The 12,381-nt window shown below is 38.7% G+C and overlaps 1 protein-coding gene and 1 long non-coding RNA gene across 2 annotated transcripts; one reads left to right on the top strand and one right to left on the bottom strand.

The window, feature by feature from the left end:
* Positions 1–1,448: 1,448 nt before the first annotated feature.
* On the top strand, positions 1,449–5,550 carry LOC110939614 (L-ascorbate oxidase homolog). Its single transcript, XM_022181193.2, has 6 exons — positions 1,449–1,734; positions 1,820–1,929; positions 3,662–4,035; positions 4,121–4,466; positions 4,542–4,989; positions 5,074–5,550. The coding sequence occupies exons 1-6, from the start codon at positions 1,597–1,599 to the stop codon at positions 5,284–5,286; spliced, it is 1,629 nt and encodes a 542-aa protein (XP_022036885.1). The 5' UTR covers positions 1,449–1,596; the 3' UTR covers positions 5,287–5,550.
* Positions 5,348–7,177, bottom strand: LOC110939615. The gene is made up of 2 exons (XR_002592343.2): positions 6,800–7,177; positions 5,348–5,922 (listed from the first exon to the last, which is right to left on the bottom strand). It is a non-coding gene; the product is annotated as an uncharacterized LOC110939615 (long non-coding RNA).
* Between the last annotated feature and the right edge of the window lie 5,204 nt (positions 7,178–12,381).

Below are 12,381 nucleotides of genomic sequence, written 5' to 3'. Positions count from 1 at the left end.
ATTGAAGATGTTGTGATATGTCATAGATCATTTAAAATACGTAATAATGGTAAAAACTTTACAAATTCAAACATATGCTAATAGCATCCCTGAAAACACCTACAACATGGCTACTTAGTTGACACTCAGAAAAACACCTATTCTTTAAAAACACAAAGCCAGATCGAAAATAGTTCAAATCCAAAGCTTGTTATAATATATTTAGAGTTAAATGCTTGGTTAGTCCTTGTGGTTTGCGAAAATTGCAGACTTGGTCCCAGTGGTTTACTAATTACAGAGTTGGTCCTAATAGTTGTAATTTTGCACTCGGGTGGTCCTTGTTACTAACATCTGTTAAGTTTTCTAGTTAAGTGTGTGTGTGTAATGTCTGTTTTACCCCTAAAGTTAAAAAATAAATACAAATAAGTGGACCCCACCCTCCTCCTTCTTCTTCTTCCCCACTCCAACCTTTAACAACCATCCTCTAAATCACCATCATCATCTCCCCAAATCTTCTCCCCAGATCACCATCATCATCTCCCCAAATCACCCTTTAACAGCCATCTACCGGCGACCACCGGCCTACCCCATCATCTTCTTCATCATCGTCACTGTGAGTGCTCTGCCCCCCCACCCGCTTCCCACCCCAACCCCTTCGTTTCCACCGGCAGCCACCCACTTCCGATCAAAATAGAATTAACACGATCGATGAACAGTTGAATACGTACCTTCAATCGATCTGAACTTCGATTCCATTACAAAATTTAGTAGTTACAACAACTTTGAGACGATTTGCATGCAAAATTACGAATCCAGTAACCGTCAATCGGAATGTTCTACCGGTAAAATTGAATTCCGGTAATTGTTTGCAGTGAATTAGTTCTTCCTGAAGTGAAGGTGATATAGAGATGAATTGTGTACGTATATGTGATGGAGATGATGTGATGATGAGAAACATGTGTGATGAAAGATAGGGTTTGTTAGAGCAGATCGATCTGAAACAATGTTTTTAAGTGTGTGTGATTTGAATTTGATGAATTGTGTGCTTTTTATACGGGCTCTGATTTAAGTGGGGAAGAAGAAGAAGGGTGGGGATAGGGTGGGGTGGGGTCCACTTATTTTTGTTTGTTTTTTAACTTTAGGGGTAAAACAGACATTACACACACACTTAACTAGAAAACTTAACAGAGGTTAGTAACATGGACCACCCGAGTGCAAAAATTACAACTATTAGGACCAACTCTGTAATTAATAAACCATTGGGACCAAGTCTGCAATTTTCGCAAACCACAGGGACCAACCAAGCATTTAACTCATATATTTAAATCCAAATAAATAAATAATAAATAGGTATAAAAAATGAAGTACGATCCATTGATCTGTACCATACACCGTCTCACAGCGGATAAAAACCCACATGAGATTCCTCACTCACTTTTTCTCTATATATATTTTCCATTACATTGCATTGCAGACGACAACTCACGAGCCTCTGTTAACACACACGCACTCCCCTTCTTCACCTCTCGCATTCTTCCCAGTTCCCTCCACTATATGTAGATACTACATACATACCCAGACTGAATCTTTTTTGTACAGAGGGGTTTTTCAAGAACAATGGTGGAAAAAAGAAACCTGGTTCTGATTTGTGCTCTGTTTTTTGTCATAAGCAGCATCAATGGTGAAGACCCATATAGGTTTTTCACTTGGAAAGTCACTTATGGTGACATTTATCCAATGGGTGTCAAGCAACAGGTATACTTACTCTCTCTCTAACATCAACCACACGATTTGAGTTGAGGGTTTCTTTCTTGATCTTGAATGTTGTTGGGTTTTGCAGGGAATACTGATCAATGGGCAGTTTCCAGGACCTCAAATCAATTGTGTCACCAATGATAACTTGATCATTAGTGTCTACAATTACTTGAACGAGCCTTTTCTCCTTTCTTGGTAACTTCTTCTTGATTCATTCTTGTTTAGTTAATGCAGATCTTGATTCTGTTGTATTTTTTGCTGCTGGTAGAGTTTTATATGGCTATTGAATGTTGGTAGAAAAGAAGATGACCCACAGAATTGATAACATAAAATAAACAATAAATAGGAAATAATTTCATTTTTCAAGAAACTTGGAAAGTAATTTGGTGAAGAATTGTTTCAGTTCTGCTATTTGAAGTTATATAATGATTAGCATTTCCAATCACAGTGGTTTTGCTCATTATTTGTTTGGTGTCATTAATAGAATATTATTGTAGTAAATATTGTGAATAGCTGTATTACATTGTTTCCATATTTATGAGATCTGTATTGTATTATTATTCATATTGACATTTGGTTTCACTTGATTGATGTGGTGGCTAAATTTCCCCTTTTTGGAAGGAGGAGTTATTTGATGTCCTCAAAGTAAAGAAACACTTTTGGGTTTCATGATTAATCACAGCCAATTTCTTGATTCTAGATCAAGATGATATTTTTTTGGAATATTGGATTTTATTCACCGTTGGCCGCCAACAGTCTCAACTTAAAAAATAACCACTAGCAGTCCCAACTATTGACATATTGGCCACCAATGGACCCTGACTAACAGAACACTAACGCCGTTAGTCTCCGATCACCGGAAAACCATTTTTGACTAGAAAAAGGTTTCTAAAGGTCCGATCTAAGTTTACAAAGAGGTTTGAGACGAAAATGTTGAGTTTTCCGGCAAAAAAGAAGTTTTCCGACAAAAATGGAGTTTTCCAACGACGTTAATAATTAGGGCTTTTACTAGAAAAAGGTTCCCAAAGGTCCATAATAAGGTTACAATGAATTTTCCGGCCAAAAAACGTTTTTCCGGCTACCGGAAACTAAAGGCGTTAGGGTTCTGTTAGTCAGGGTCCATTGGAGGCCAATATGTTAAAAGTTAGGACTGTCAGTGGTTATTTTTTAAGTTGGGACCGTTGACGGCCAACGGCGAATAGTTGGGATTATTAAAATCCAATATTCCTATTTTTTTTTATTTCCCTCTCATTTGGTTAAATTCAAACAGGTTTACTTAAATATGTGTATTTATAATAAATTCGTTTGGACCAAAACACGAGCAAATTAGTAATTTCAGACTGAGATCTCACTGAAAGGCGTTCCAAATATAAATTTATTGTATTTTTTTCATGAAACCAAGAGTATATAATAATGCTGTTGGTACTATGGTACAAAAGGGTGTGAGCTTAAGCCCTTGGTCGCATATATCTGCTAGATCTCTGACAAATTTTATTTATTTATTTATACTTGTATTATTTTTATGAACATGGTATATCCTAATTGACACCATATGATAATATATATAATATATTTTTGTAAATAAAAAGCTGGCAGTGGTTATATGTAATAAATGATTGGCCCCATGTGTTATTTTGCATCTTAGATCTTGGGAATTTATTTGTTTTTAGGTATGGAAAGATGTTTTGAAAAGGTCACCCCTTTTAATAGAGTTTACTTTTTTTTTTTTTTTTTTTTTTGGGGGGGGGGGGGGGGGACATACTGTATATATATGGTGTGAGCTTAAATGAGCAAATACTTATGGCCCTTTTCGTTTTTGGTCACTAAATTTGACATTCGCGTTACATGGTTGGTATGAATGAAAATCGGACAAGATATGTACTAGTGACCCATCATGAATAACTCAGAACCGAGCTTATTTTTGCAGGAACGGGCTACAACACAGAAGAAACTCATGGCAGGATGGTACTTATGGTACAACTTGCCCAATCCCACCTGGCAAGAACTTCACTTACATGCTTCAAGCCAAGGATCAGATCGGTAGCTTCTTCTACTTCCCCTCACTTGGCCTTCAGAAGGCTGCTGGAGGCTATGGCGGCATTAAAATCTACAGCCGCCCTCGTATTCCAGTCCCTTTTCCTTTCCCTGCCGGAGATCACACTGTTCTTGCTGGTGATTGGTACAAAAAAAGCCACCAGAGGCTGAGACACATATTGGACATGGGTCGAGGCATTTCTTCTCCTGACGGACTCCTCATCAATGGCCGTGGCTGGAACGGTTACACCTTCCAAGTTGAACATGGTGCGTCATGCGTGTTAGTTAACTTCTGTTTTCTATATGTTTAATTAAGTAGCTAGCTTAATCTACCACATGCATGCATTTACAGGGAAAACATACAGATTCAGAATATCAAATGTGGGGTTGACAACATCCGTCAACTTTAGAATCCAGGGACATACAATGAAACTTGTGGAAGTGGAAGGATCTCACACAGTCCAGAACACCTACACTTCCCTCGATCTCCACCTCGGACAGTCCGCTTCCGTCTTGGTCACTGCCAACCAGCCAGTCAAAGATTACTATGTTGTGGTGTCTTCACGCTTCACCCGTCGTGTGCTCACGACCACTGCCATTCTCCACTACCGCAACTCCAAAATTGGGGTCTCCGGTCCTCCTCCTGGTGGCCCTACCACCCAGATTGCCTGGTCCCTCATGCAGGCCCGATCCTTGAGGTAATTTCTGCATAGCACTTGTGATCAGTAACGCATTTACTTACAAAAATCTCATCTTTTTCATTCTTGAATCAGATGGAACCTAACTGCCAGCGGACCCAGACCAAACCCACAAGGCTCTTACCATTACGGTATGATCAAGCCTAGCCGCACGATTATTCTATCCAATTCGGCTCCTTGGATCAACGGAAAGCAAAGATATGCGGTCAACGGTGTGTCGTTTGTTGCCGGAGACACTCCTTTGAAACTAGCCGATTACTTCAATATTGGTGGAGTCTTTAGCATTGGAAGCATCTCTGACAAGTCATACAACGGGAACAATGCGTATCTTGCAACCTCTGTAATGCATGCTGATTTCCGGTCTTTTGCTGAAATCGTGTTCCAAAACTGGGAGGATACTGTCCAATCATGGCACATCGATGGGTACTCGTTCTTTGTTGTCGGAATGGATGGCGGACAGTGGACACCGGCAAGTAGATGGCGCTACAATCTAAGAGATACGGTTGCTCGTAGTACCGTTCAGGTATAAGTTGATTTTGTTAGTGTAAATGCATTTAATTAATTACATGACACTAAGACCAAGGCGGTGCCGGTGTGTTTACTACAGGTGTACCCAAAGGCATGGACAGCAATCTATATCGCACTGGACAACGTGGGGATGTGGAACATACGATCGCAGAATTGGGTGAGGCAGTATTTGGGGCAACAGTTTTATCTTCGAGTGTACTCACCTGCGCATTCGTGGAGAGACGAGTTGCCCATTCCCAAGAACGCATTACTATGTGGTCGTGCTAGAGGGCGACACACAAGGCCGCTATGAGACTAGATAGTGATTGATTTGGTTTGTCACGAGAGGGTGGCAACTAAACTACTTATTCCAGTTTTTTTTTACAGCTAATTAGTTTTTGTTCATTGCAACATTCTTCATTGTAGCTGGGTTCCACATGAATTTCTAATTCTTTTCTGGTAACACTGGCTTATTTTCTAGAAAGGGCGAGTTTCATTTCATTTACTATGTAACCGTTGTATTCAAATATACAAATAATGATTTGTGGGGTTTATTAAATAAAATCATTCGTTTAAATCTGAACTCGAGTTTAGAGTAAATCTGCAAACATTTGTTCTTTGACTGCATATCGAATGGAGAGCATGCATTTGAAAAGATAAAAACAGCCATTGAAATCTAAATAATGCAGGTCGCAGTTGACAAGGATTTGCATAAACTGATCAGATCATTTTTTTGTTAAAATAAGTAGCATATGACTTACACATGCCACTTAAGAAGGGTTGGACTCAAATTACAACTAACCATGGTTAATTAAAATATGGAAGAGATGCTCGAATTTGTTAAAGAAGGATGAAGTGATGTCTTCTCTCCGTAGTTGATAGCAACAAGTTAACTTTTGCAGCGCTGCATTCTTCAAGTATGTTGTTGCCTTATCATTCAAGCCTACTCCTGTAATTGGAAAAATAATGGTATCACAATAATAATTAGCGTGTTAAATATGATTACACAATTATAGTATTACAATAATAAGTTAATTTTTTTTAAGTGTATTAGGAGGTTACTATGCCTTGTAAAATTGGCTCATTTTCCATTTGAGCACATACCTTTTTAGCTATTAATTTATTTTAATTTGACCTGTTTTAGCTAACTAACGTGTCAAATTTATATATGATTACACTATCATATTATTACAATAAAAACTAATATTTGAAAAGGCGTATTAGGACCCATTTCACCAGGTACCTTTTTAGCTAATTTTTAATTTGACCTGCTTGAGATAAAACATGCCCCCGAATAGGTCCATTTCCCCTTTAACCACATGCCTTTTTAGATGATTTTCTTTTTTTTTTTAATTTTAGCGGCAGCTATAATATATCAATGATTTTGTAAGGTAACTTAAGCAGCAACGTTTTTACAGCATCTTCATTGAGCTTTTTAGGAATGAAACCTAAGGTAGTTTCCTGGCTGATTTCACTAAATCAAGAATAATATTAGTTTTATAAGAAAACAGTAGCTAAATAAGCATTTTCAGTCTCCTCCTAACTAACTAACTGATTGAGAAGTAACCAATCCAGATTAGCTTTCATTCCCGCTTGGTCAATCTGATAAAAAAGCCATAGCCCGTAGGTAGATGCTACGCCTCACAGGCTGACCTCAAGAAAACCGTCCTGTTGTTACCAATGGTGGAAAGAAGGTTCCTTTTGCTGGTTGGAGCATGCCAATCCAGTACTAGAACTGAACTGAACTGGGTCGTATGTTTGCTCTTACCAAAAAGCTGATAATGAATGAAGTAATTTAATTTTATAACGCATCAACAACGTCTTACATGTATACCGGTGAAGATGGATTTGAGATCTCGGTTCCCTCAGAGATCTTGCAAAAGCGATCCTTGAAAAATCACAAGGGAAAGTGCGGTTGACCGGTCTAGGCTGTGGAGGCTGACATGGAGCAACACATAACCCCTGTGGAGGCTGGGCTCACTTGCGGGTTTCTTGGAGCGGAGGTGATTCGCAATCAGGCGGGTGGGGCTTTTCTCGGAGTCACAGTGAATGAGAATGGGGAGGTTACCAGTGGAGGGTTAGTCCATGCTTGAAGAAGAACATAGCCATGGGTGTGGTGATCCGAGGGAAAACGTATCAAGGGTCGGTTACCAAAATCAAAATGCCCTTTGTACCCACAAAATATTACAAGCCCACATAGACATTGAGTGTTCTAATGGCTACTTCCTTTACATTTAACTTGTTTTTGTTGAACTTAAGTTTCACCCTCTGGACCTGGCCCAAGAATTATGAGGAGACAATTTTTGAACAAGAGTGGGTCGCTTGACCCAATCCACATTTCGAACAACAAAGCACTACCTTAAATTGATTTTGCAGCGCCGTTATAAACATCTGTATCAAAACATTTACATTCACTATAGTAAAAAATTCTTCGCAACTATCCCAAAAAAAAAAAAAAAAACAACAACAATGGGTTGGTAGTCCACTGGCAAAGACAAAGCCTTTAAAACACCTAGGTTGAGAAGGGGAAGGTCTTGGATTCAAATCCCACAAACGACAAGGGATTAAAGAAATTAGCCGTTAAAAAAAAGTATCCTAAAAAACTCTTTATATATATTTGTATGTGTGTGCATCTTGTGTCATTTTATGTAATTGCCACACTGACAAACTAAATGAAAGCTATAATGGTCTTTTCATAGACAAATTTTAGCAAGGAACTTATTTGTTCTATCTCAGCCTTATATTAAAGAGAATGGAAGACCACTCACAAGAAAAGTCAACCCTTAGTTTTAACTTATATTTTCATCAATTTCCCTAATTCCTTCAAAGCTATAATAGCCCATTTCGCGCTTTTGAATCAATTTCCCGTTTTGATAAATTCAACCATGACTTTGTTCGAGACGCGTTAATGGATATTCTCAAACGAGCAGTGATCTCGGCAAAGAAAGAGGCAGCGGTTAATTTTCTTACAGATCCGTCGGAGGGGAGATTCACCCTACGCCCAGCTGATGTGCTAGTTTTTGGTTGGGAGGGCGGGAAACATGCTTGTGTCGATCTCACAGGTGTATCCCCCTAGCCGGGTTCCAGGAAAATGGGTTTGTGGCGGGGCAAGCGGTACTGAAAGCAGAGTCAAAAAAGGTGGAAAAGCATGCGAAAACTTGTGAGGATAATCAGCATGCCTTCGTCCCCCTAGCGTTTGACAAGTTCGGCTCCTTGGCGCCAGAGGCATTTCGGTTCTTGTCTAGAGTTCAGCGTGTGGTCCACAGTAACTTTTCGACTCCTCAGGGGCGAGGCTTTGTTTTTAGTAGATTAGGGTTTTCTATTCAGAAAGGGATGGCGGCCCAGTTTGTTGCTCGTCTACCTGTTATCCTTATGTAATTTGCCCTGATAATTGGAATGAAACAAACTATAGGATCCTACCAACCAAAAGTTTAACCAAAAGCTTGAGAGTTCAAATTCAATATGATGTGGGATTATTTTTAGAAAAGTATACATAAAATAAAATAGATGACTTTGCATGTGTATATCTGTGTTGAAGTGGTTACTTTTTATAATGTTAATTTCAATATTATCGTTGATTTTTTTAATGTTTCGACATAATCAATTGTAGTTTCTAGTTGATTCGTACTTTTGTTTTGAACAACTGAAGGGGTATGGTCCTAAATCCTACGCCGACCATACTAGTCAACCTCAAGCCGCGTGCGAGACCATACCCAAGATACACCAAATTGATTACTTCCCCAACCTTGCACCGACTACACAGATGTGTTCCACGTCGCACGTAGGTCAGGACCAAAACGAAATCAATCCTGACACTTAGCTCCTTAGATAAAAGACCTGGCTTCCTCGACCTGCGCCGACTGCACGGGATATACCCGAGTCATGCGAAGGCAGAAGCGTGGGTAAACATCGGACAAGTACAAAAGGTACAAGTGGCAGAGCAGTGGGCCAATAAGCGTTCAAGATACTGTATCCGATCGTGCTGCACGATGGACAATCGTACAGGAGCCAAAAGGTACACAAGGACGAATACGCGACACCAATCAGTGTGCACCGACCACTGCTCCATGATCTCCACTTAGCTGGTGATAACAGACCAGACAACAAGGACGATCGTCAGGACACGTAGATCCATTCAGCATGCGCCAGCTACCCTCTCACGTGGATCACTAACGGTCGTGGCAGAGGGAGCAGAATGGATATTCCTTGTTGTCGTCCTCAGGCCCAAGGCCCATCAGCCCATCTTCTTCACAAACCACCTTGGCTATAATAGGGAACTCACCTCCAGGTTTAGGGATCGCTCTCTTGCTTTCTCACTTAATAGACACATTATTTTCCTCAAAACAGTTACTTATTCTCACGCTGAAAGGTGGTTACAAGGAGAACCCCTTATTCTCCTCCTTGTAACTAGCTTACGGTGTGTTGATTGTTTTGCATGATCATCATCGTTGTTTAGACGAGAACGGAAGAAGATTAACATTATTTGGACGAGACACTAACCACAAACTAACCACCAGATTAGTTTGATGTTTCTTCATTGGCGTCTACGGATTTCTACTATCACTTTTTCATCTTCTTTTTGAGCTGCTACTCTTGATCAATGGCTGATCAAGGTTTTCCTTTTACACCATTCGATCAAAACTCTCAAATGGGCATGGCAGCGGACAACTCGCACGTCCAAAACCAACCCATTGACGAGTACGCCGAAGGTGAATGTGTAACACCTCGTGTTTCAAAAGTCAAAGTCAAGGTCAAGATTGAAGTCAAAGGAAGAAAAGATTGTTAATTGCGATCTGTCACTCCTTGCTCAACTCCTGTTTTGACTTCTTTGAATTGTAGATAGTCTATTTCTTTGTTACGTTAGTTGTATTATGTGGAATACTTGCTAATAATCGATGTTTAATCGATGTTTATCGCATGTTTTATCGCTTATCGCATCGCAATGGCATTCGCAACTCGAAATATGTGTTATGGATATTGTTTTACGTGTGTGTGTGTGTTACCTTATGTGTTACTTGTGCATGTTTATTATGTTTATGTTGTGGTGATTAATCGAAACGCAATCGCAATCGAATCGCAAACGCTAAACGCAAGATATTTAGGATGATTGTATGTTAGATATAGTAGTTGGGATTAAAAATAAATTGAATGGGAAACTCTATCGCATCACAACGCTCTACACATAAATCGAAATCGCAAAACTCATCGCGCCGGACACTCGATGTAAGACCCTAGTTACTATTTAACGATTTGACATGTAGATACCAACAATTAGATGTGTAGTTAAGACTACACATACTATAAAAATACGGATTTATTAAAACTTTTACAAATCGTCAGTTATTCAACATAACGTGATCGGTTCGTCGTTTAAAATTTATGACGAGGCAATGTGCGGAAGCATGTATCTTTATCGTGTTCGGTCCTTCGTTGAGCTTGATCGTCTTCCGGCATCCAAAAAGTACCTATATTTCATAAACATGAAATGCTTTAGTCATACGGGGTTTAAAACGTGTCTAAACGAATCCGGGAAGCAAAACTGATTAAAATACATTTTTGTACAGGGTCTACCGTAAATTACGGTGGCTACCGTAATTTACGGTAGCCCCTGAATGTTGATTTTCCACCGTAAAACAGTGGGTGTGTGGCATAAAGACTTTAAGGATACCGTAAGTTACGGTGGCCTCTGCAGGATTTTCCAAGTTTGTCGTTTTCTAAAATGAAAACTTTCATAACTTTTAATCCGCTTGTTCGTTTGACCTACCGTTTCTTCCTACGTGTTTGTAATTTGATTCTCCATCATATGGAGTTAAAATCCGACATCCGGCTTAATAAATTTTGAGACTTTTATGCCTTCGGCTTATTACCTTTTACAAAATTTTGACCCGTTTACGCATTTATCAAACAAATATTTGTTTGATCATTATTTCACATGAACCACTTTAATTCAATATTTTCTACCTTGTTAGGTTCTAATTGCGGGTTTCTTATATATTTTAAACCGTTTTCGCTCGTATGCTTATTTTGACCCGTTAAGGGTATTTAAGCACTTTAAAGCTTGAAATCGTTTTCATTCATTTCTAGCATCTTATTCCTACATTTCTTATCAACTAATCTTCCACCACAACTATATGTGCGTTGGATTTAATGTGGATATCTATATGTTCCGAGTTTTACCCCTCGGATTATCATTTTGCGGCAAAGATTCATATAAAGTCATTTGACCCAAAAATTTACATCTTTCACTATCTATACTCATTCTAAGCATTTATTTAATCTTAAAACTCGTTTCCGAACCACCTTTAAGGGTCGTTCGTTCGAATTAGGTTACAAGGGCAATTTGGTCAATTTTCATCCCTCTTTTACTACAAAGGACCTTTAAATACTTGTTTGACCCAAACTCCGACCTTTTAACTATAATCTTGTTTATAAACCCATGTGCTTCTAAAACAATATAATCATAACTCAATTTATTTGGTTTACCAAAAAAATAACCGAATATCTATATTTTAACCTTGTCCAACTCTTATAGAACTCCAAATTCTACATGATGAGTTGTGTTATTATACATACCTGGCTCGGATCAATATATTGACCCGTTTCAATACCTTGCCTTAGTGGCTGCTAAGCGATAGCGCTGTAAACATCCATGTGCTATTTATTCCCTAAAATCATACAACTCGACAACCCATTAGTCGATATTGTCAAAGGGTGATAATTTCACCTTTTGACCCGTTTGGTATAAATGACCAATTATATTAGTGAGATGACATTTATTACCACCTCGTATATATGACTCGCTCCGATTCACATCGTGCGGTCATTTTACTTATAATTCCATTCCTTAACACTTTTTGGCCTATTATGGATTACGTCATAATTGTCTTTCAAAACTAACGGTTAAGGTCAACGTGTGACCAAATTACCATTTTGCCCTTATTAGTTTTTATGATTTACCTTATATGATAACCATTAAAAGTACACATTTCATTCGTCATAATATGATCGAATTACCGATTTAACTCATTTTTTAGCCATCACTATGGTTTCTCATCATATTTGATTATCTTGTTCCGTACGACTACACGCCGGAACACCATATCTCAATTAGGTTTTTGTGTTTTACGTAATTAATACGACAAAAGGATATTCTAAAATATACGACTAGTGTAAGATATACTTACCTTGCATCCGAATTATGCTTTTCCTCCATTCATGATTTGTTTGACCCGCTTCATTTCCCAAGCCTCCACCTAGCTCGTTAGGCGTCAAACTATTTTCAGGGGCTGTTTGGCTGAGCTTTTCAAAAGAGCTTATTTGCTTATTTGCTTATTTGCTTTTCTGAAAAGCAAATAAGTCAATAAGCTCTTTTGAAAAGCTTTAAAATGGAGCTTTTCAAAACAGCTTA

This window comes from Helianthus annuus, chromosome 5 (assembly GCF_002127325.2).
Source record: "Helianthus annuus cultivar XRQ/B chromosome 5, HanXRQr2.0-SUNRISE, whole genome shotgun sequence".
In the NCBI taxonomy this organism is placed as follows: Eukaryota; Viridiplantae; Streptophyta; class Magnoliopsida; order Asterales; family Asteraceae; genus Helianthus; species Helianthus annuus.
This window is presented reverse-complemented; position numbering and strand designations above follow the sequence as displayed.

Bases quoted from the DNA above. Each gene is read 5' to 3' on its own strand.
- LOC110939614 (XM_022181193.2), top strand. From the start codon at position 1,597: ATGGTGGAAAAAAGAAACCTGGTTCTGATTTGTGCTCTGTTTTTTGTC. The intron at 1,735-1,819 runs GTATACTTACTC...TGGGTTTTGCAG, and splicing joins CAATGGGTGTCAAGCAACAG to GGAATACTGATCAATGGGCA. The intron at 4,036-4,120 runs GTGCGTCATGCG...ATGCATTTACAG, and splicing joins CACCTTCCAAGTTGAACATG to GGAAAACATACAGATTCAGA.